Here is a 24377-nt window from a genome sequence, read left to right as displayed (position 1 = left end):
CTTTTGTTGATCTGATTTTGATCTCTTAATGGGAAAGTTGGGTCGCAGTCAGTATGACCAGCACTACATCTCCCTCAGATTTCATCATTCAGCTTTCCATTGTCCATAATGGCAAGTTTACCAGTAATGTTGGAGCAGGAGAAGGTGCAGCTCCCTCTATGCAGACTTTATATTCACCCCATAAAACACTACCAGTGCCGGCGTCGCTTCCATTTTAGTGAAGTATTTTTCCACTCGTTAAAATGTCCGCAGTTAATAAGTTACTTCGTCAGAGATGCCGATCAATCATGATGGCTGCAAATATCATAAAGTTTGCTAATAATTATCAGGATATAAAAGAGCCCATTAAAGCGGAAGCCCGACTGCTCTACCGGAACAAAGGACCGGTCATAAAGTCAAATATTTATGGCCTTTTATATGTATCAAGCTACTTCTCTGTCACATTGTCGTGCAAGTCTTTATGTCATCTTTCCTGACATTTACTAAGAATTGTATATATAAAAGTATAATGTGTAGAACAATAGCCACATAACCTTATCTCAGGCGCAGCAATGACATAATGTGGGGAAAGACTAACTATATTTATACAATTGCTCAAGCATGTACCTTGACCGGTCATAGAGATAAGAAACACCTCCCCATACGTGAGCTTTATTATGTCATCAGCTTCCCTACCCCCCTTTATGGACTTCCCTTATTCAGCCTCATATATACCCAAATTCATCCTTTTGTGGCAGGCTCTATTTCTATATCTGAAGGAGTTCATCCCCGCCAATAGGAGCTGATTGTAGATAGGTCCATTTATTCAGCCTATTTTAAAGGGGTACTTCGCTGCTCAGCATTTGGAACAAACCCCGCCCCCTCAATGCAAATCCCGCCCCCTCAATGCAAGTCTATGGGAGGGGGCGTGGCATCCATAACGCCCCCTCCCATAGACTTGCATTGAGGGGGCAGGGCTATGAAGTCACGGCTCCCGGCGCCGGCTCCAGCGTTCGGAACAGTTTGTTCTAAACGCTGAGCAGTGGAGTACCCCTTTAAGGCTTGACCAACTCATAGAAAAGGTGACATGTACGATCGCTTCCATCGTTGGCCAGATTCATATGCCCTTTTACATTGGAGAGATGTGTGACCAATTTAAAAGGGTCAGAACAAATGATCAGCTGATCGTTGGCTATGTTGCACAGGGTGATATCGGCCTTTAGGTCACATTCAGATAAGGCTGCATAAGACTGTATTGTAGTCGCAACACCAGGCCCCTAACTGAATTTACATCACCATAGGATTCCTAGTTCAACATTTCAGATTGCAGCTACGGTATTTCTCCTGATTCCCCCCATACACATGCATGATCAGCTTGACCGTGCGTGTGTTTGTGTGTGTGTAGTGTGGAAAAAGCCATTACTAGATAGCTCAGGCAGCAGCTTATCTCTGAGAACAAAAAGATAGGGCACATTGAAATCCCGTATACCCAATCATCTTCAACTCTGCCAATTGCCATCATGGGGAGAGTTGGGAGACCACCAGACACATTTGACTGAGTGTGTATGGAAAGCTTTAGATCACTAAATTTGGGTCTGTTGATAAGTCTGCATGACTACTTCCCCCCCCCCCCTCAAAAGTAATACATATATGTGCAGAGATGGAGATTTTTCTGCAAAAATATCTGCATTTCTGTGCACAAACTGGGTCTCTAATTGCTGATCTTGGTGGGCCTTGGCAGCTTTAGTAGAGGGTTCAAAAAAAGTTTGCTAGCAGCACCCCGGACACATACGGCCCATAGCTAAACCCTTGGGTAATGTCTAAATTAGTGTAATGTGAGGGTGGGGCACCTTACCCAGCAACTATTATACCTTGACTATAGGTGAAAACTTGATGCAATATGAAGATGTATTCTCAATTATACACTATTCCATTCCAATACTTCTGAATACTAGGATGTGCTGCTAGAACTACGTCCGAGAGAAACTGTGAATCGTGGTACTACTGCATGTAAGAAACCCAACTGCTGCTTCTTGTCATACACTTACCCCAATACACTTCAGTAGGGGAAAAATGCTACAAAAATACCAGGAATGGAGCTTGCTGCACAGATACTTATTTCACTGAGTAAAATGCAAATCAGTTCATAACTTATTAGAAATGCCTTTTTCGGGATTTTTTGTTGTTGTTAATCCGACATTTCCTTCACTGTACAGGCTGCCAAATACGGCCGTCTGATGGTTTTCACAAGAGAGAAAATAACAAAGACACCCAGAGGCGACCCCTTGTGTATTATCCCAAGGTATAATAAAGCCATAATAGGTCTTTTAAAAATTGGCATTCCATGAATTAGCCGTTTACCTTGTGCGCATAGAATCACCCTTACTGAATGGAGTACTTATAAGATGGAGTTTCTGTTAAGCTTAAAGGGGTACTCTGCCCCTAGATATCTAATTTCCTATCCAAAGGATAGGTGATAAGATGTCTGATCGCAGGGGTCCCGCCGCTGGGGACCCCCATGATCTCGGCTGCAGCACCCCAGACATCCGATGCATGGAGCAAACATCGCTCTGGGCCGGATGACTGGTGATGCGGGACGGAGACTCAGGACGTCACGATCACGCCTGCTTGTGACGTCATGGCCACGCTCCCTCAATGCAAGTCTATGGGAGGGGCGTGACATCTATGGGAGGGCCGTAACGTCACAAGCCTTCCGCACTGCACCCGATGCTCTTAACGAATGCCGGGTCCAGCAGGGAGATCCTTTTTTTTTTTTTTAAGAGGCGCTGCGGCTTCCAAAGAAGTCCATGGACCATCAGACGTCTTAACAAACGGATGATGTTTTTATCGGTGACTCTGTATCCGCTAATAAAAAGATCATCTGTATGATGATCCGTCTGATGGTCCATGAACTGCTCTGGGAGCTGCAGCACCTCTTGAGAAAGGGTTTTTTGTCTTAGCTATTTGCCTGATGGTTCTCCCAGGGCAGGGAGGTCCATTATTAGGTAACTGTATAGCAGAAGTTACCAGTGACCAGGTGATCCCTGGGGTGACCTATGGGCTCCCTGCTAGTCTCCCCCATATAAGCCGTGGGTGGATCTTCTCTCTCTTTGATCTCTGCTCTTGCTTCCTGCTGAGGTTCAGTGCAGTCGTGCCTAGTGTGTGTGTCCAGAGTAGTGGAGGCCTCCAGTCAAGTCCTGCAGCCACAAGTCAAGTGCAAGTAAGATAAAGTCACCGTCCTGTCAGTCACAAGTCAGTCAAGTCAAGTCATCTGTCTACCCAGCAGGGCGTGCACTAAATTCTCCCGTCCAACTACAAGTCCCAGTAAACCTGCAAGGTCACTGGTCACCTCCTTGGGCCCTGGCTGAACTGTATAGACGTTACCTACTGTCTACCCTCAGTAAAGCTACCGTTGTCCGTAACTTGGCATTGGAATAATTATTGCCCCCGTGCCCAGCCTAGGATCCAGCGGTATACCTTCAGGTGGTTATAGGCTCAACCACACCCTGGCGTCACGAATACAAAAGGTTAATGCCATCTGCCCCTAGGGTAACAACATCTGCGCTCATCACACCCCGCCACCACATGTAATTACTAGAATAACTGGTTTGCATTGTATTGCTCGATTTCATTAAATAGCGGCCATAATCTTATGAAATACAGTTCCAGTCTTACGGATAAAGACGTCTCACACTTCGATATATAGTGACGTAATATCCAGTGTCTACCATGACACCTGTGAAGTGTTAACATGCACCTCTCCCCCACCATGACAACAATTGATTCATTTTTGTTTGAGACCTGGTGTCACCATGACGACAAATGACACCTGACACACTCGTGTGTCCAGAACAAGGTAGACAACATCTCAGGTTGTCCGGCTTATTGGAATCTTCCCACGTACAGCTATCATATGCCACAATGATCTGTTCTTTACAATGGTAATGGTGTATACCAGTGTTTCCCAACCAGGGTGCCTCCATCTGTTGCAAAACTACAACTCCCAGCATGCCCAGACAGCCAATGGTTGGGGACTATTGCTGTAATGCAGTGTTTCCCAACTAGGGTGCCTCCAGCTGTGGCAAAACTTCAACTCCCAGCATGCCTGGACAGCCAAAGGCCAGGGTGTGGAGGAGCCACCCTGGTTGGGAAACACTGGTATGTACAGTCCAAGACTGAGTAAATATTAGACAGGGGTTGAAAGGGAACCAGAGGTCACGGATATTAAAATTTCTGCTGAAATAGCACAATACATTCCAATTTTCAAATGGAAAATTCTCAAGCCACAAAAGCAACAACCAATCATATTTAAGCATATTTGGAAATTTATTTTAGAAAATGTTGGCCCTGTAACTGATCTATCACACATAAAATGTATGCAGAATAGAAAAAGAATAGTGTAGCTCACTATAGCAGAATACGTCCCCAAGGTTACTGGTGTTGCCTATACCCCAAATAGGCCTGAAAATGTATCAAGAAAATATTATATAGTAAAAATTATATAAACAAGTCCTCAAAGGTGCGTAGAAGGAAGTGTTAGAAAAAGAGTTATATATCCAATAGCAATAAAGTGATTAATTATAACAATTTATTAAATACACAGTATGTATAGAGCTGGGATCTAGTGCAGGGCCCTTGCGCAGACTCAAAATTGAAAATTGGACATGAGAGAATTTTTGAAAAATTCGATTCGGACAATTAATTTGTTCCGGTCTGAATTTATTTGAGGCAAATCACTATTAAAAATGGCTATTTCTGGGCTGCAGAGAGCCTCAATAGGGGTGTAGAACTGCTGTGTTAGTGACATAATAATGTTATTCAGTATGACATGCAGATTACAGTCATCGCTACTAGAATCACTGTCGCAGAGCGGCACAATGACAGAGCCTGGAGGGGACATCAATATGAGGAGACTATATGGCGTCAGAATGACACAGCCTGGAGGTGGCGGCAGCATGAGGAGACCATATAGTTGCTGAATGACACAGCCTGGTGGTGGTGGAAGCATAAGGAGACAATTTAGTGGCTTAGTAACACAGCGTGGAGGTGGTGGCAGTATAAGGAGACCATATAGTGCCTGAATGACAGAGTGTGGAGGTGGCGGCAGCATGAGGAGACCATATAATGGCTGAATCACCCAGCCTGGAGGTGGCAACAGTCTGACGAGACCATAGGGCCTCACAACATTTAAATTGAAGATTTCAAATAGATGAACCTAAAAAGTTTTATTTAATGTGCCAGCAGCATGAGGAGACCACATGGCGGCACAGTGACACAGCCTGGAGGTGGATGCAGCATGAGGAGACCATAATATGACAGAATGACACAGCCTGGAGTTGGCAGCAGCAATAGGAGACCATATAGTGGCTGAATGACACAGCCTAGAGGTGGCAGCAGCATTAGGAGACCATATAGTGGCTGAATGACACAGCCTGGAGGTGGTGGCAGCATGAAGAGACCATATAGTGGCTGACTGACACAGCAAGGAGGTGGAGGAAGCATGAGGAGAATATATGGTGGCAGAATGAGACATCCTGGAGCTGGCTTCAGCATGAGGAGAACATATGGTGGCAGAATGAGACAGCCTGGAGGTGGCATCAGCAGCATCAGGAGTCCAGAAAGTGACCCGGTGACAGAGTTGGGCGGTGGGTGGCTATACCAGAATCCGGTGACGAAGGTGGGTGAAAGAAGGAGAACTTGGCATTATATGTGTGGCATCAGGCGGATGGCAGGATCAGAATAGAGGCAGGTAGGCAGAAGAAAACTGTCTCTTTTGTAAAAGTGTTAGTGTACACAAGTAAGTATTGAGGATATGCATTACGTAAAACTTAACTTTTAATAATATTCTTAGGATAAAACATATGGACCCCAAAACATTTTTTATTTAACAAAAGGCAAGAGGGGCAAAAAACACCATGTGCCACCTACACCACTAAGTTTTGATGTGATGCAAACACTTCTAAAAGGTGGAAGGGAACAACGTATGGTCCATTGTAACCGGAGGGGGTAAAAACTTCCCCGTAAGGCCTTACTCTCACACTATTAATTCCCTTATTGGGAAGTGTAACTCAACCTAAAAAAGGGTGGCCCCACACGGGAACCTCTCCCTATTTCCACCTACAAACTCCAACTGCCATTTCCCAGGGTTTTTAGTTGGAAGTAGGGAGAGGTTCCTGTGTGGGGCCACCCTATTTAGGACGAGCAACACTTGCCAAAAAGGGAATTAATAGTGGGAGAGTGGGCCTTACAGGGGAAGTTTTTACCCCCACCGGTTACAATGGACCATATGTTGTTCACTTCCACCTTTTAGAGGTCTTTGCATCGCATCAATACTTGGTGGTACTTGGTACTTGGTGGTGTATCAATACATGGTGTTTTTTGCACACCTTTCCTTTTGTTAGATTAAAAAAAAAAAAAATTGGGTCCATATATTTTATCCTAAGAAAAGTTATGTTTTAACTAATGCATATCTTCAATACTTACTTACCAGCACCTTAATCATGTTTTGCAGTATCCATGGCAGCACAATGAGAGAGCCTGGAGGTGGTAGCATAAGCATGAGGAGACCATATGGCAGCACAATGACAGAGCCTGGAGGTGGCAGCATCAGCATGAGGAGACCATATGGCGGCACAATGACAGAGCCCGGAGGTGGCAGATGCAGCATGAGGGCCATGCCAACTGAGGGTTGAGACTGAGGAACTCACAGACTCTTGCCTGGGGGTGTCGGATGTCACTTGGGATGAAGTGGATGACCGAGTGAACCGATCAATCATGGCTGCTGGGTTGCTGGTCGAGACACGACTGCTGGCTGACACCGGGAGCTCAGACCTCTCGCTGTGACTCGTGCTGCTACAGGCCCCTACTCTGCTGCGACCACTGCCTGCGCCTGATGAATTTAGGCCTCTGCCACTCCTCTGTGCACGTCTTGGCACTTCTCGAAGAGTCACGTGACGCTCAGTATATCACCGGCCGCAGGGGGACACTGAGCACCACGTGACTCTTCGACTTACACGAAGCAGTAAAAGTCGGGGACCGGAGAACGGGACATCGATATCAGCGCAACGCGGGAACGTAGGAAAGTGAGTTAAAGTTTGTTCTGTTTCGCTTGGCAGCCCGTGCAATGGTTATAAATTGTCCGTCTGTTCCATAAAGCTTCATGTAGCTATGTAAAAATATGTTCTTTACAAGTCCCACAGTTAGTAATAGTAGTCAGATAAAACAGACACTGTGGTGCATAGAACCGCTCACCAATTCCACGATCTGTTTGGACTTCAGCCTCTGGTCACAGCTCCAGCCTCCCGGCCGGCCTAGTGTGCAAGGAAAGCTGGCAGCAGTGGGAGATTCACGGTGAGGTCACGCAAATGTAGCACTAGTGGATTCACAATGGAGTCGCGTGCCTGTAGTGCAGGTAGGATCACAACTGAGTCGCGTGCCTGTAGCTCTTGTGATGTCCACGTGAGCCTTCTATGCACCTTTGAGGACTGGTTTACATAATTATTATTATATAGTATTTTCTATCACAAATTCAGTGTTTTTTAAATATACCATGGGGGGGGGGGGGGGGGGGGGGGATTTATCATCGTGTTTAAAAACTAACTTACCAGGCTCAAGTTATGCATAACTAAGCCTAATTTATGGTGTGATCATTTTGGCGCACATGTGTGGGATTACGTGTGGGATTTTTTTATTTTGATAGAATTTTGATTTAAATGGGATTTTGCCGTGCTGTGCGCATAGAAGAATTTCCACGATAAAACTTGGTACACATGTTACTTATATGTCAACTAAAAATATAATCAGATAATTAACCCTAACCCACCACCTTATGCCAGGGCCTTTCAGAGATTGCCCAGGATTTTTAAACATCCTGCCGACTGTCCAGCAGGCAGGTGCAGAGAATAGTTAGTGTGAGGGACAGGATATGAGGTTGGGATGTAAGGACAGGATATGAGGTCAGAATATGAAGAGGGGATATAAAGTCTGGATATAAGGATGGATATGAGGATGAGATATGAGGTCGGGATTTGAGGGCAAAATATGAAGTCGGGATATCAGGTCAGGATATAAGGATGAGATATGAGGATGGGATATGGGGGCGGAATATGAAGTCAGGATATAAGGTCGGGATATGAGGATGAGATATGAGGACAGGATATCAGGTCAGAATATAAGGATGGGATATGAGGACGAGAAACACTAGAAAAAAAAGTGTAAAAAATGAGGCCCAAAAATGTTACGTATGCCACCCAAATAGGTTTATATAATAGGAACAATGTTTACCTTTCTTTTAATCCTTTTAATTAAAACTTTCACAGGGCAAGTCTGGACCTGGAGAAGTGTGTTACATACATATAGGCATAAAATTGTCTCTAAACGAGATAAAAAGAGAGATAATAAAGAGATAATATGGAAAATGGATCTGTGCTTGACTCCAGAAAACAAGCTTAAGAAAGTTGCAAATCCTTGTGCAAGTCCCATTTCTGCAAACAAATTTTCAGTGTTGTTCACAACTATTATGATCTTTGCACCAAAAATTTCTACTTTTTTTTTTGGTTTGTTTTCTGGTGCCAACAATTGTTAAATGGGCACTGTCATTAAAATGATTTTTTTTCATATGATACAGTAGATAACATACGGTAAATAAGATTTGTAATTTACTCCCTGGAAAAAAAAGGCTTTTTATGTCACTTTCATGGCCTTAGAAATCTGACCACTAGGGGTCTCCCTTCTTGTCCAGAGGGCATTCCGTCTGCTCAAAAGTACTGACTTTGGTCTCCTGGTAGGAGACCAAACTCAGGAAGTGCAATCTGGCCATAGAAAGTGAATAACACTCGGTTTCCCTGTTTCATACACAAGCAGAGAGCGAGTGCAATTCATAGGGCCATGAAAGTGACATACAAATATTTTTTTTTTTACAGGGAGTGAATTACAATTCTTCTTCACTTGAACAAGAAGAAAAGGATGGAGCATATACCGTATTTTCTTTAGATTCAGGTGCGGCCTTATTCTGATGGTTACAGGGGGCGGACGGATGCTTCAGGGAGACCTTGGGCCCGAGGTCTCCCCGAGGCATCCGTCTGCCCCCTGTAACAGTTTCCCTGTCTTTTAAAGAATAAAACCGCACCTGCATCTAAAGATACGGTATGTACTCCGTCCTTTCTTCTTTATGTTCAAGGGAATAGTATGAATGAACTGCACTATACGTGAGCACTATCGTTTAGACTTGCATGGGACTGTCCAGGTATAGCACAGGTCACCATTGGGCCGTACTGATTGCAGTCAGCTGCTTGTGGCTAGCGGTGCCTGTAACTGTTTGCTTGGATATAAAGTACAAATCTTATTTATTTTACCTGTTGTATCATATGCAAAAATAATCATTTTAATGACAGCGCCCATTTAAATTGCTCCCTCCGCATATGCTAGGAGTAGTAGTTTTGTACCAGCTGGAGGAACACTGGTTGGGAAACACTGCCCTAGACTAATGAACGGCAAAGTTACAGAGTTAGAATGTGTTTACATGTTAGGAAAATGTGCAAAACGACCGACGGCCGCTAGCCCCGCTTGAAAATGCACCATCTCATAGATGGCAAAGCTTGATCGAAATTCCGCAGAAAGAATAGACATGTTTGGGCGTGTGAATAGTGCAGTATAATCCCATTGAAATCAGCGGAATGTTCCGTGCTGCAGCGGAATTTCTGCACTGGCTATTCCGGCAGAATTCCGCACAGACATTCTGTCCTGTGAATATACCCTTAAGCTATGTTCAAATCACGTTTTCCCCACATGTCCTGGATATACATTGACAACCTGACAGACCGTGTTTTTGAGTCCCACAGAACAAATAGGACCAAATGTAGTCACTAGTTAAATTCTTTGGGTCCATTAAACGCACTGGGCCTGCTGTTAGTATGTCGTGGTATATGTCTGCAGCTCTTTTTGACAAGTTGCCAAAGTATACCCCAAATTTCCTGGAGAAAGGTTCAGAGCCGGTTCTGCCTATAGGAAAAGCAGGCAGCTGCCCAGAGCATGGGAGCTTTATAACTCTGCAGCTAATCATTGTGTGCATCCACATACTATCACTGCACTCCTGGTTTCTTAAAGAGGGTAGACATTACGAGGGAGATTTAAAGTTGGTAAAGTTGCCCATAGCAACCAATCAGATCACTTCTTTCATTTTGCAGAGGCCTTGTTAAAAATGAAAGAAAGAAAGAAGCGATCTGATTGGTTGCTATGGGCAACTGGGCAAGTTTTCCTCGGGACAGGTTTTGATAAATCTCCCCCTACATCTTCAGAAGCATTCTATATATAGAGAAGTCAGAGAAGAAAAAATATACGTTGCACTCACCACGTTAGTTGCAAAGGGGTTAATCCGTCTTTATTGAAGAATCACACATTACATTAGTGCAAAAGGGAAGGGAGGAAGACAAACATCAGCTCATCGCACTTAGTCAGCTCCTCCGGACGGATTAACCCCTTTGCAACCAAAGGGGTGAGTGCAACGTATATATTTTTCTTCTCTGACTTTTTGCACTTTGCTATATTTTTCCATATACGCTGGCACCACCACTATTCACCTTGTAGGAAAAACCTATCCATAACCACAATCAGCATACAATTTTTTGGGGGCCATAGCTATAGTGCCGGAATACTTTTTTCTGCTATAAAAAAAAAAAAAATATATATGTGTGTGTGTGTATATATATATATATATATGTATATATATATATATATATATATATATATATATATACATATACAGCGTATGTATATATATATATATATATATATATATATATATGTATGTATTGTTTTTTTTTACATACATCCTCATATAAAGGAACGATGGGGGAGGATCTAATAGGTGGTGATGTTATACATACCGGGAGTTGTAGTTTTGCAATATCTGAAGACACACTAGTTGGGAAACACTGACACAACCATTCAGGAGACTAGAGAAGCTGGGTGGCAGCATAGGTAAGACTGTGAATGCTGAATTCAGCTTTATACAGAAGGTGATTGGGCTAATAGAATCTATGGAAAGACCGGCCTGGCTGTCATTGCATTATCCTTTTCTGTAGAATGCCTTGGGGATTAATTGTATTCATTCCCAGTTCGTTTCGGGATGATGATGACAGTGATCAGCATAGTCACCACCGTTCCCACAAGAATGTTTAGTCCCTTGGAGAAATGGCTTAATTAAAATGGATTTCTTTTAACCCTTTGCAAAAAAAATCTGCAGGTATATAGAGCCTGTATGGGGCCGCCTTCTGGGACACATTATTATCTAGACCTGAAGGATGTGGAGTATTTGTATTACAGGACTGGTTAAATAGAAATATACTCAATATAATCACCGTTGTGATAAGATTTCTTGCGCAGGTAAGCCTGATTTAACACTAAATCCAGGAGCGCACATTTACCTTATGTGATAGGTCCTGGCGATTGTGTTTACTGTATCCATAGACCCCCATTACTGCACACAGGCCCTAATTGTGTCATTTTTGCCTTAAAGGGGTACTCCACTGGAAAACGTTTAAATCAACTGGTGCCAGAAAGTTAAACAGATTTGTAAATTACTTCTATTAAAAAAAATCTTAATCCTTCCAGCACTTATCAGCTGCTGTATGGTCCACAGGAATTTCTTTTCTTTTTTAATTTCCTTTCTGTCTGACCACAGTGCTCTCTGCTGACACCTCTGTTCATGTCAGGAACTGTCCGGAGCAGGATAGGGTTGCTATGGGGATTTGCTCCTCTGACATGGACAGAGGTGTCAGCAGAGAGCACTGTGGTCAGACAGAAAATAAATTCAAAATGAAAAGAACTTCCTGTGGAGTATACAGCAACTGATAAGTACTGGAAGGATTAAGATTTTTTTTATAAAAGTAATTTACAAATCTGTTTAACTTTCTGGCACCAGTTGATTTAAAAAAAATAAAAATTAAAATATGTTTTCCAGTGGAGTACCCTTTTAAGGGTAGGGTCACACATAGTCTCACATATGCTGCATATTTCAGTGCTAGCAAAGTCTATGGGTGTTTATTATTACTCCCATTGACTTTGCTAGCACAGAAATATGCAGAATAAAATGCGCAGTGTATATGCTACGTGTGACCCTACCCTAAGGCCATGTTCACACAATGGAATTTCCCGAGGGGAATCTGCTGGGAAAATTCTGCTAGAAAATGCAATTTCAGCAGAATCCTTTTGCTTTCAATGGGATCCTGCTGCACTGTGCACATGGTGGAATCCTGATTCCAGTCTCAACCAAAAGGAGTTGTAGTTTTGCAACAGCTGGAGGCACCCTAGCTAGGAAACACTGGTCTATGCTATTCTATCCACCTGTATGTTTATGCGGCAGAATTGCCATCAATGGAGACTGGGTGATTCCGGGCATTCCTAGCACCGGCATGTTCTGACAGCGCCCGCCATCTGCGGGAGGTCTGCCCTAAAATTTTCTGGCAATTCTGCCGCATAAACATACAGGTCTTGCTGGATAGAATAGCATAGACCAGTGTTTCCCCACTAGGGTGCCTCCAGCTGTTGCAAAATTACAACTCCTAGCATGCATAGATGGACAAAGGCAGTCTGAGCATGCTGGGAGTTGTAGTTTTGCAACAACCGGTTGCACACTGGTTGTATAACACTGGCCTAGACTGAAGCACCATTCCAGTGGTCTGCAACCTGCGGACCTCCAGATGTTGCAAAACTACAACTCCCAGCATGCCCGGACAGCCAACGGCTGTCCGGGCATGCTGGGAGTTGTAGTTTTGCAACATCTGGAGGTCCGCAGATTGCAGACCACTGCACTATTCCATTTAGCTGGATCCAGTAAAAAAGCGTTTATACCCCACTATATATGATTCGCCTAATTCAGGAAAAGCTGGGTTTCAAATCACCCGAAAATCATTTTAAAGTGTAGATGTATAAAAATGTGGTTGGTAAAATGGGCAGTAGCAAGGGCGCTAATATAAGCCATAGACTGGTGGTCTCTAGACTGTAAACCTCCAGATGTTGCAAAATGGTTGGCTGTCCGAGCATGCTGAGAGTTGTAGTTTGGAGACCACTGCCATAGAAAATAGCTAGGCGCTGGGCCAGTGCTTGTTAGGACGCTGCTCTTTCAGTGATGCATACAGTTTATCTTTCAAGATGTAACTGGATGCCTATCTTGTTGCATCCTGTTGCCATTGACTTCTGTTCTACAAAAAACTGGTTTCATCTAGAACATGTTCTTAAATGGGCCAAAAAAAAAAAAAAAAAAGCCTGTATCCGTCAAAAGAATGAACATGTCCGTCATGGAAATTCTCCAGTGTGAAAATTGTCGTAGAACCTTATTGAAAACAATGGGAGGCTGCTGCACTGGAATTTTTATGATCGGAATTCTGCTCAGAAATTCCACCATGTGAACCCACCCTACGGCTATGTTCACAAGATGGAATTTCTAAGCGGAAAGATTCCACTCGGAAATTCTGTTGCAGCGGAGTCCCATTGCTTTCAATGTTTTACGCTGATGTTTCTGCTGTAGAAATAATTCTGATTCCGGCGTCTGTAGAAAGAACGAACATGTTCGGCGGAATCCGCCTGGAGATGCATTGCCATTTAGGAAGATGGCACATTTTCCAGCGGGCATAGCGCCGACGGAACATACAAATTTGCGGAATGTCCCTGACATGTACCTCCAATGTAAACCTGTGTCAGATGCCAATTAGTCGCATCTGTCATACATCTTATCAAAACCTGTGGAGAGGAAACATTTACCAGTTGCCCATAGCAACCAATCAGATTGCTTAATTTAATTTTAAAAAGGCCTCTAAAAATGAATGAAGCGATCTCATTGGTTGCTATGGGCAACTGGTCAACTTCCTCTGCACTGGTTTTGATAAATCTTCCCCTATGTGTGGTATATAGGAATTTCCAGTTGCCCCCATACTGGTTTATAGGACAGTCCCCCTTCCATAGTTCATGGCACAACCCCTTCCAAAGCCAGTAAAGTCGGGCTCCCAATCTCTTCCAGTAGAAGATGATCCCTAATTCACTGCTCCCTTGTTTGTAATTTACCCTCTTCCCTTAAAGGGGTACTCCGCTGCTCAGCGTTTGGAACAGACTGTTCTGAACGCTGGAACCGGCGCCGGGAGCTCGTTACATAAAAGCCACGCCCCTCATGATGTAATGCCCCGCCCCTCAATGCAAGTCTATGGGTGGGGGCGTGACGGCTGTCACGCCCCCACCCATAGACTTGCATTGAGGGGGCCGAGCGTGAGGGCATGAGGGGCGTGACTGCATGAAGGGGCGGGGCAATGATGTCACAAGCTCCCGGTGCCGGCTCCAGCATTCGAAACAGCTTGTTCCAAACGCTGAGCAGCGGAGTACCCCTTTAATGGGCACCATAGAAGTTATGGTAAAGGATGCTTTTATGGTGCGGACGTCTTGGGTTAAAGGGGTACTCCGGTGGAAAACTTTTAATTTTTTTAATCAATTGGTGCCAGAAAGTTAAACAGATTTGTAAATTACTTCTATTAAAAAATCTTTATCCTTCCAGTACTTATTAGCTTCTGAATACTACAGAGGAAATTACTGTATTTTCTTTTTGGAACACAGTGCTCTCTGCTGACATCTCTGTCCATTTTAGGAACTGTACAGAGCAGCATATGTTTTCTATGGGGAAGGATTTTCTCCTACTCTGGACAGTTTCTAAAATGGACAGAGATGTCAGCAGAGAGCACTGTGGTCATGATGTCAGCAGAGAGCACTGTGTTCCAAAAAGAAAATAATTTCCTCTGTAGTATTCAGCAGCTAATAAGTACTGGAAGGATTAAGATTTTTTTTTAATAGAAGTCATTTTCAAATCTGTTTAACTTTCTGGCACCAGTTGATTAAACAAAATTGTTCCACCGGAGTTCCCCTTTAAACAGTAGTTCTTATGCAGCCAAGATTCTGAAAACTAGTAATAACTCACATACAACATCTTAAAGTACTAAGGATTGTGCTTGTGTAAGAAAAAAAATAGCTAAAGCAGTGGCCTACAAAATAGAGAGGGGGCCCCACAGCAAAGGTCGCAACCGGTGTCTTATCTTGTCCCTCGGCACAGAAAGGTCTGGTTTTTAATTCTCCTTTGTTTTAATTGACCTTTGGTTAATTCCTCCATCCATTACAAGGGTACGCTGGGAAAGTCAACTTATCACCACTGAGACGGGGGTCCTGGTGATCCTGGGTTCTCACTCCTGCTCGTCTCCAAGGGTTTTTACTAGAGATGAGCAAACTTACAGTAAATTCGATTCGTCACGAACTTCTCGGCTCGGCAGTTGATGATTTTCCTGCATAAATTAGTTCAGCTTTCCGGTGCTCCGGTGGGCTGGAAAAGGTGGATACAGTCCTAGGAAAGAGTCTCCTAGGAATGTATCCACCTTTTCCAGCCCACCGGTGCACCGGAAAGCGGAACTAATTTATGCAGGATAAGTCATCAACTGCCGAGCTGAGAAGTTCGTGACGAATCGAATTTACTGTAAGGTCGCTCATCTCTAGTTTTTACCAATAGAAAAAGGAACGGGACCAAAGGGAGCTTGAAACCCTCTCTTGAAGAGCCCCATAGCAGCCGCATGGTCTGCCTCAATGGTAAGTACACACTTGTGCTAAAGCCTATCAAATAGTGACATCACTAAGGTACATAGAGATACAAGGACAACCTATGAAATGGGCGCCTCCATTGTTTGTAGAGGACAAAACAAAATGACGTCTGTATGTTCTGTCTCCAAGCAATATCAGGAAGCGCATGACACACCAGTAGGTCAACATAATGGGCTAAATCAGTCTTTTTCATTCATGATCACACTACAGGTATCACTCCGGCATTTCACAATCTGTACTCACCCAAAATCTCTTTCCTTCTGTCTGAGTGCGGTTGGTCTGAATACACCCACTCAAAGTTATCCCTTACCACTTTATTACCCATGACGGTAAATGGAACGATGAATGGTATCACCTGTAGAATAAATGACATAGGAATCTTTACTAGTCGCTCCATTATAGAGGCACCATCTTAGTATTAGGCTCGGTTCACACTACGGAATTTCCACCTGCAATTCCGCTTTGAAATCACAGGCAGAAATTCCGCTTACTAAAATGTATAGTGTAGTGAATGGGTTTCCGTTCAGAATTTGTGAAGCGGAATTTGTGAATGGAAAATCTGCTTGCTCGTTGTTCGGGCGGAAATACTCGCAGAACACATTGCCGTCTATCGGAGACTGCAGTGTCCGCGCGGTCCTAGCACCTACTGATTCAGTCGGCGCTGGCCACTCTCTGAATTTTACTGCCTGGAGATTCCGTAGTGTGAACGTACCCTTAGGGTGGGTTCACATCACGTTTTTCAAGTACGGTTCCCGTATAAGTTTTCATTATAGAAAACGCATGGAACTGTATTGAAAATCGTATACAGAGACAAACAATTCAAAACCGTATGCAGCCGGTTGAGTACAGTTTGCTTGCAATATGTTTTTACCCGTACTCAAAACCGTGGTTGACCACGATTTTGTCTCTGGGTTAAAAACCATATTGCAACCGCATACATTTTTTTTCACATGGACGTCAATGGTAAACGCACATGTATACAGTTCCATCCGGGAAACCATATACGGTTTTAACTTTGCACATGCGCATTTGCATCTTAAAGTTAACATTTTTAAAAATGTATTTATTTTAAATAAAAAAATTTAAAACATATGTTTCTTTTTTTTTTTTTTTTTAACTGACAGAACCGTATGCACTTTTAAAAACAGTATACGGTTTAAAAACGCATACAGTTTACTTTTTTCCCTTACGTTTCCAGACGTTTTTTTTTTTCCATACGGTTTTCTTTAGAAAAACTGATTGAAAACAGTATGGCAAAAACGTGGTGTGAACCCAGCCTTAGGGTGGGTTCACACCACGATTTTGCTATACGGTTTCATAAAAAAACAACTTATGCAACCGTACAGAAAACCGTGCCCATAGACTTCCCATTCGAAACCATATGCACCATAATGTATACGGTTGTCTCTGTTTTTCAAATCATACAGTTTTTTCACTTTTTTTTTTTTTCCCCGGAAAGAAAACAGTAGCCTACCACGGTTTTTGGCCCGGGTGAAAAAACTTATTAAACCGTATACGTTTTTTTTTAACATGGGAGTCAATGGGAACCTTACAGAACCGTATGTGCGTTCGGTTCCATCCGGTTTTCACCATACGGTTTTTGACTTTGCACAGTTATTTTTCTTGGAATTTCAATCAAACAAGTGAAACTTTATTCATAATGGAGTGAAAAGTTAAAAACGTTTCCATTATTTTTTTTTTCTGGCAGTTTTTGGAAAACTGTCACTGCAGTTTTTGAGCCAAAGTCAGAGGTGGATCCATAAGAAAGGAGAAGTGTTAACTCGAGTAATTCCTCTTGAATTCTCCGCTCCATATTAATTCACATCTCCTCTGCCCATTGACTTTAATGTTATTTCCGCTGTCCTTTTCACACTGCGGAAATTCTGCTAGCAGAATTCCGACGCTGAATTCCTTGCCGCTTGAAGAAAAAACACGTTCATTCTTCAAGCGGAATCCGCGAGCAGAATCCAATAGAAGTCAATGGTAAAAAAAAATTCTGCCCGACATCGAATTCAAGCAGAATTCAGAAAAGTAGATTAAATAGCCTCCCCCTTAATTCTTCTTGATTTCCGCATGGAAATTCTGCTTGAATTCCGCTTGAGGGTGCGTTCACGCTACGGAATCCCCGCGGTGTGAACTTAACATTAGTGTGAATGGGTCTCCGCGAGATCCGTTGACACTGCGGAATTTCCGCGGCGGACAATTCCGCCGCTAAAATTGTTCCGTGCAAAGAAAGAACATGCTCATTCTTTGCGTGGATTCTGCGAGCACTGCATAGCCGTCAATGGTGACGGCTCAGTGCCCCGCGGCCCTAGCGCCGGAGCAACTTCGGCGGCGGCCGTCAGGCGGAATCTCCGCTTGCGTAACTCAGCGAGTGTGAATGCACCCTGATGGAGAAGGCAACAATTTCCTGACCGAAATTATTCCTCTTGAATTCCTCAGTGTGAACGCACCCTAAGTCCTTCCTTTATATGTCCTATTCCTTTTGAATACACTTCTGGCTTTGGCTCAAGAACTGCAGTGGCCATTTTCCAAAAACTGCCAGAAAAAAAAAAAAAAAAAAAGTGGAAACTTCGCCTTACATAACATTGTGTTTTACTTGTCCATTATGATGGCTCTGCACTTGTTCTATACTATATCTCTGCTCTTGCTCTGTTGCTTTATGTTTTTTTTGTTTTTTTTTTGTATACATAATAATACTTTTACATCCTTACAATGTGGTTTAAAGCACAAGCAACATTTTAGTATTTAGAGTAAATAATATCTGAGACTTGGCACGTCTGCACCATCTAACCTGAGCCTAGGGTGACGTGACGGCAACATACACCCTGTTTCTTATCGGTGTTACCTAACGATGATATAAGCACGAGTAACGTTTTAAGTTAAATTCGTAACGCGGTCTAAGAAGTGACGGTCACTGTCGGCTGCGGGCACAGTGAGCGGCTACTGGGCTACATACTTAATAGGAGTATCGGTATATGTTACATTACCTGTGATGTGTCCTATTGTCAGCAGTGCGGCATGGAGTGCGAAGGAGAGAAAAGAGAGTGACAAAGGTGTGTGACAGTGTCACCGGTGAGGGGAGGATCTGTCTCACCCCGTACTCTGCATTTTTTTTTATAGGATACGCCCTCTGTGTCAACAGAACAACTCTGTTACAAGATAAGACTACAAGTAGAACCTGTCGGTCTTTTTAAGCCCTGAATACTCCCCAATACACTGTCACGCCCTGCACACTGTCACCTGTTCAACCTGTCCAGCCACATCCTGCAGGGGAACATACTTTTCTCTACGAAAATCAATGGACACATATTTTCCATTTCTATAGACATTGTAATGAGGGTAACGGGTGCAGGTATACAGCACCTTTATACTTTCTTTAGGGATGGTAATGCAGGTGCACATTGCATTAGTCACACCCAGCGTGCCTCCAGCTGTTGCAAAACTACAACTCTCAGCATGCCCGGACAGCCTTCGGCTGTCCGGGCATGCTGAGAGTTGTAGTTTTGCAACAGCTGGAGGCACGCTGGTCGGGAAACGCTGGTCTTACCTGTTAGGAATTCATGCACCTTTTTCTTCAGTCTTGTGTAAGCATGCTTTGTTGGTGCTGCCAGTACTTCAAAGAACAAATATTCCACCTAGTGGGTATTAATGCAGATTTTGAAGAAACGTGTTATGTAAACACGCCCTAACCTTTGGTACTGATCCAGTGATATGGGTTCACATTGAGCATTTTTGTGATATGCTTTTTTTTGTGTGTGTCCAAGCCTTTAGGGGGGGGGGGGGGGTTCACACATACATCTTTTTGTTGCAGTTTTTTGGGTGTTTTTCATTTTTTTTTTGTTTGTTAAACTAAAGTCAAATGTGGCTTCAAAAAGAAAGTTAAAGGGGTACTCCGGTGAAAAAAAAAACACACACTAATAATAATAATTTAAAATAATAATAATTTAAAATGATAATAATTTAAAATAATAAAATAATAATTTAAAATAATAAAATAATTAAAATAATAATTAAAATAATAATATAAAATCATAATAATAATAATTAATTTTAAAATCAACTGGTGCCAGAAAGTTAAACAGATTTTGTCAATTACTTCTATTAAAAAATCTTTATCCTTCCAGTGCTTATTAGCTGCTATATACTACAGAGAAAGTTCTTTTCTTTTTGGATTTCTTTTTCTCTGCAGAAACCTCTGTCCGGATCAGGAACTGTCCAGAACAGGAACAAATCCCCATAGCAAACCTATGCTGCTCTGGACAGTTCCTGATACAGGCAGAGGTGTCAGCAGAGAGCACTGTGGACAGAAAAGAGGGGGGGGAAAAAAGAGATCCAAAAACAAAAGAACTTTCTCTGTAATATACAGCCGCTAATAAATACTGGAAGGATAAAGATTTTTTAATGGAGGTCATTTACAAATCTGTTTAACTTACTGGCAATAGTTGATAAAAAAAAAAAAAAAAAAAAAAATCCACCGGAGTACCCTTTTAAATATATAGATAGGAAGTATAACTTCTTTCTCCTGCTGGATCCACTTCTGGCTTTGGCTCAAACGACTGATACAAAAAATGACACAAAAAGCTGCTTGTAAAACCTCCATGAGGCAATGTTCACACGGTGGAATTTCTGAGTGAAATTTCCGAGCGTAAGCCATAGGTTCTATACACTTAGGCTAGGTTCACACTACGGAATTTCCGCCTGCAATTCCGCTTTGAAATCACAGGCAGAAATTCCGCTTACTAAAATGTATAGTGTAGCGAATGGGTTTCCGTTCACAAATTCACACTTCGGAATTTGTGAAGCGGAATTTGTGAACGTAAAATCTGCTTAGAAATTTCCGCCTGAAGAATGGCGTTGCTCTATCTTCAGGCAGAAATACTCGCGGAACACATTGCAGTCTATGGGAGACTGCAGTGTCCGCACGGTCCTAGCGCCGACTGATTCAGTCGGAGCTGGCCGCACTCGGAATCTCCGGGCGGAAATTTTCTGCCCGGAGATTCCGTAGTGTGAACCTAGCCTTAGGGTGCATTCACATCATGTTTGGCTGATACGGTTGCTGGGTCTGGCGGGGAAATTTCAAAACTGGCCGCTATCATATACACCGGTCCCAGCGCCGCATCTCATTCATTTAAATGTGCCAACCGGAGTCCGATAGTGAATCCTGTCGGCTCATTTTTGCACCGCATCCGGCTTTGTAACTGGACTGAAAACCGCGGCATACCATGGTAAGCCGCAACCGTATCACCCAAACATGGTGTGAATACACCCTAATAAAACTCATATTTCCACTACCACAGATTCCATGTTTACAGTTTTAGCAAGTTGTTTAGGATATTTACATGAAAAAAGCTAGTTTTCCAATAAATCAGAACATTACATTTATAATTCACTGTATAAAATTTTAGCGGGTCATAAGTTTACATACACCAAGTTGATTGTGCCTTTAAATAGCTTGGAGAATTCTAGAAAGCATTATGGCTTTAAATGGGCACTGTCAGAATCAAAATCCTCTTATATGTTGTACATTTTGGCAAAACATTAACCTTTCTAATATACTGTACTTCATAAAAAATGTTTTATCTCCTTTTTATAGAAATCATTTTATATTGTTTTGTCTCTACACATGACAATTCATGTTATATTCATTGTAAAGATGATACATGCTGGACCTTAATTGCTTTGATTACTTTTACACTGGAGATGATTTTGTATTTCCTTACTTTACCTTTTCCAAGTTGCTTGATGTGTATAAAATGTCTTGAAAAAATTTCTACATAAATAAACAGTTATAAAAAAAAAAAAAAAAAAAAGAAATCATGGCTTATAAATAAAGACCACTAGGGGTCCCCATACCATCCAGAACATAATTGTCCCAGCTAAAGCACAGGCAGGGACAAAGGGGGCTACGTATCAATAATGTTGCAATGTGTGATTTTATGCATTTTTTTTTTTGCGTCAAATGGAATTTTGGCACAAATACAGCCCGACAAAAGGCGCAGACTCCTGTCCCAGAATTCCAGGCAGAACTTTCTGACTGTGAGGCAGTTAAAGGGGTACTCCGCTGCTCAGCATTTGGAACAAAATGTTCAGAACGCTTAGAGTCGGCGCCAGGAGCTTGTGACGTCATAGCCCCGCCCCTCATGATGTCACGCCCCGCCCCCTCACTGCAAGTCTATGGGAGAGGGCGTGACAGCTGTGGGCTATGACATCATGAGCTCCTGACTCTGGCTCTAAGCGTTCTGATCCAAATGCTGAGCAGCAGAGTACCCCTTTATATCTGACCTTGGGACTTTGGCTGGTTTACAGAGATAAAGCTCGCACAGCCAGGGCATTTTTTGCTGTTTTTAATTTGGGCATTAGAGGGGATATTCATCCAGACCTCTGCCTTGGAAAAGTGTTGCATTTTCCCCTATTAACCAATCAGGTTGCTTCTTTTATTGTTCAGGGTCCTTTTTCCACTTTCTAGTTGGGCACTGTTTACATGTTCTACATTCTATTGTTGTAGCTATTTCCTCTGTAATTTTATTTTTGGTGTGGATTTGCGCCTCAATGAAGGTATTTGAGCCAAAATTTGCACCAAGTCGAAAAGTCGCAATTAAGGAATTCCAAACCAATGCATGATCGTATCTGAAACCACGACTTACACCGTCAAAGCAGTGATAATGTTCTAAACCATTTGGCGCAACTGATTGTTGCAAAAAGTAAGATATAAAGAAAATTGCGACAAGTCACAGTAAGAAAAAAAAAAAAAACGTGTAAAATCCTTCATACATACCCCCCCCCCCCCTCCAAAGTCCAGGAAGTGAGGGCGGGGCTGGCACTCCTATGTGCTCACTCCTGTCCTATCAAACTGCAGCATGAAAACAGAGAGGAGGGGGTTACAGAGCAACCTGTAGTGCTTGAATGAAGAGACACAGCACAAAACAGCAGACTCAGGGAGGAAGTGAATGCATGGTGAGGGCGGGCTCAGTTCTTTCCTCTGACACGCCCCTTCCTGTGCAATAGCAGAACTGAGGGATTTGTAGCCAAATACAGAAGCTGGATACATAAAGAAGACATGTAAAGAATCTGCATGACCTAGTGAGTAACATATTATTTATTTTTGTCATATGACAGGTATGCTTTAAGGCTGCTCTTACATGCAACGCTGGAGGCCACAGCTAGCACTGCTTTCATGTTATTTGAAGCTGGACAGGGACTTGCCGCTTTAAAGGGGTACTCCATCCCTAGACATCTTATCCCCTATCCAAAGGATAGAGGATATGATGTCCGATCGTGAGGGTCCCACTGCTGGGAACCCCCGTGATCTCTCCTGCAGCACCCCCTGTAATCTGCTGCACGGAGCAAACTTCGCTCCGTGCCTGATGACGGGTGATGCAGGGGCCGGAGTATTGTGACGTCGCGGCCCCACCCATTGTGATGTCATGGGAGTCAATGCAAGTCCATGGGAGTGGGCATGACGGCCGCCAGACCCCCTCCCATAGACTTGCATTGAGGTGGCGGGCCGTGACATCACGAGGGGCAGGGATGTAACTATACTCCGGCCCCTGTATCGCCTGTCATCAGGCATGGAGCAGATTACAGGGGGTGCTGCAGGAGAGCCTTGGATAGGGGCAGAGTACCCTTTTAAATGGCAAATCCAGGTGCAGCCTGCAGTTATCACTAGTGCTGGCAAACCTGGTGGCTGCAGCTGGACTTGCCAAAGCTTAAAGTGGCAAGTCCAACCTGCAAATAACATTTCTGATCAATCAAATTACATCAGATGAGGGATGAGCCTTTGGGAGTTGTAGTTTAGGAATAGAGTGCCTCCAGCTGTTGCAGAGTAGTGATGAGCGGCATTGCCCATTTTCGAATTTGCAATATTTCACGAATATATAGACGAATATTCGTCCTGTATTCGTGAATTTTGCGTATTTGTTATATTCACACATTCGAGGAAGAAAACAGTGAGGGGGTGGGCAACTTTACTATTGGTTGCTAGGGATGTTGTTGATAACCTCTGACAAGTGTATTTGCATCATTCTAATTGGCCCACAAGTGAAAAGAAGGAATATGCGAATATGCGGAAAAAAGTGAATATTTGTAATTTCAAATATATAGCGAATATATTTGCAATAAAAATTAGAAATGCGAATATCCGCGCCCAACACTTGCAGAGGACTTCTTCAGATTTGGTGGATTATTTTTTTCTAAAAATCATAACGGTTTCAATTTTGCACCTAAAAATCCATATGATGGCTTATTTTTTGTAACACCAATTCTACTTTGCAGTGATATTAGTCATTTTACCCAAATATCCACGGCGAAACGGAAAAAAAATCATTGTATAACAAAATTGAAGAAAAAAATTTAATTTTGTAACTTTTGGGGGCTTCCGTTTCTACGCAGTACATTTTTCAGTAAAAATGACACCTTATCATTATTCTGTAGGTTCATACGGTTAAAATGATCCCCTACTTATATAGGTTGGATATTGTCGTACTTTGGAAAAAAATCATAACTACATGCAGGAAAATTTATATGTTAATAATTCTCATCTTCTAACCCCTATAACTTTTCTATTTTTCTGCGTACGGGACGGTATGAGGGCTAATTTTTTGCGCCGTGTTCTGAAGTTTTTATCAGTACCATTTTTGTATTGATCGGACTTTTTGATCACTTTCTATAAATTTTTTCATGATATAAAAAGTGACCAAAAATACACTATTTTGGACTTTGGAATTTTTTTGGGCGCACGCCATTGACCGTGCAATTTAATTAACAATATATAT

The 24377-nt window shown here is 42.8% G+C and overlaps 1 protein-coding gene across 3 annotated transcripts in view; it reads right to left on the bottom strand.

Annotated features, from left to right (window-relative positions):
- Nucleotides 1-24377, bottom strand: part of LOC130290856 (sphingolipid delta(4)-desaturase/C4-monooxygenase DES2-like) — an 85474-nt gene that overhangs the window by 16828 nt on the left and 44269 nt on the right. The window contains exons 2-3 of one of the 3 annotated variants that reach the window (XM_056538993.1): nt 19154-19241; nt 15847-15958 (exon numbers count right to left, since the gene is read on the bottom strand). In XM_056538993.1, coding sequence (XP_056394968.1) covers nt 15847-15928 — 82 coding nt within the window. In that variant the 5' untranslated portion in view covers nt 15929-15958; nt 19154-19241. Of the gene's footprint in view, nt 1-15846; nt 15959-18593; nt 18625-19153; nt 19242-24377 lie in introns of those variants that run through there. The other 2 variants (XM_056538995.1, XM_056538994.1) reach the window with 2 other exon arrangements.

The sequence above is a fragment of the Hyla sarda genome, chromosome 9 (genome assembly GCF_029499605.1).
Source record: "Hyla sarda isolate aHylSar1 chromosome 9, aHylSar1.hap1, whole genome shotgun sequence".
Lineage (NCBI taxonomy): Eukaryota > Metazoa > Chordata > Amphibia > Anura > Hylidae > Hyla > Hyla sarda.
This window is presented reverse-complemented; position numbering and strand designations above follow the sequence as displayed.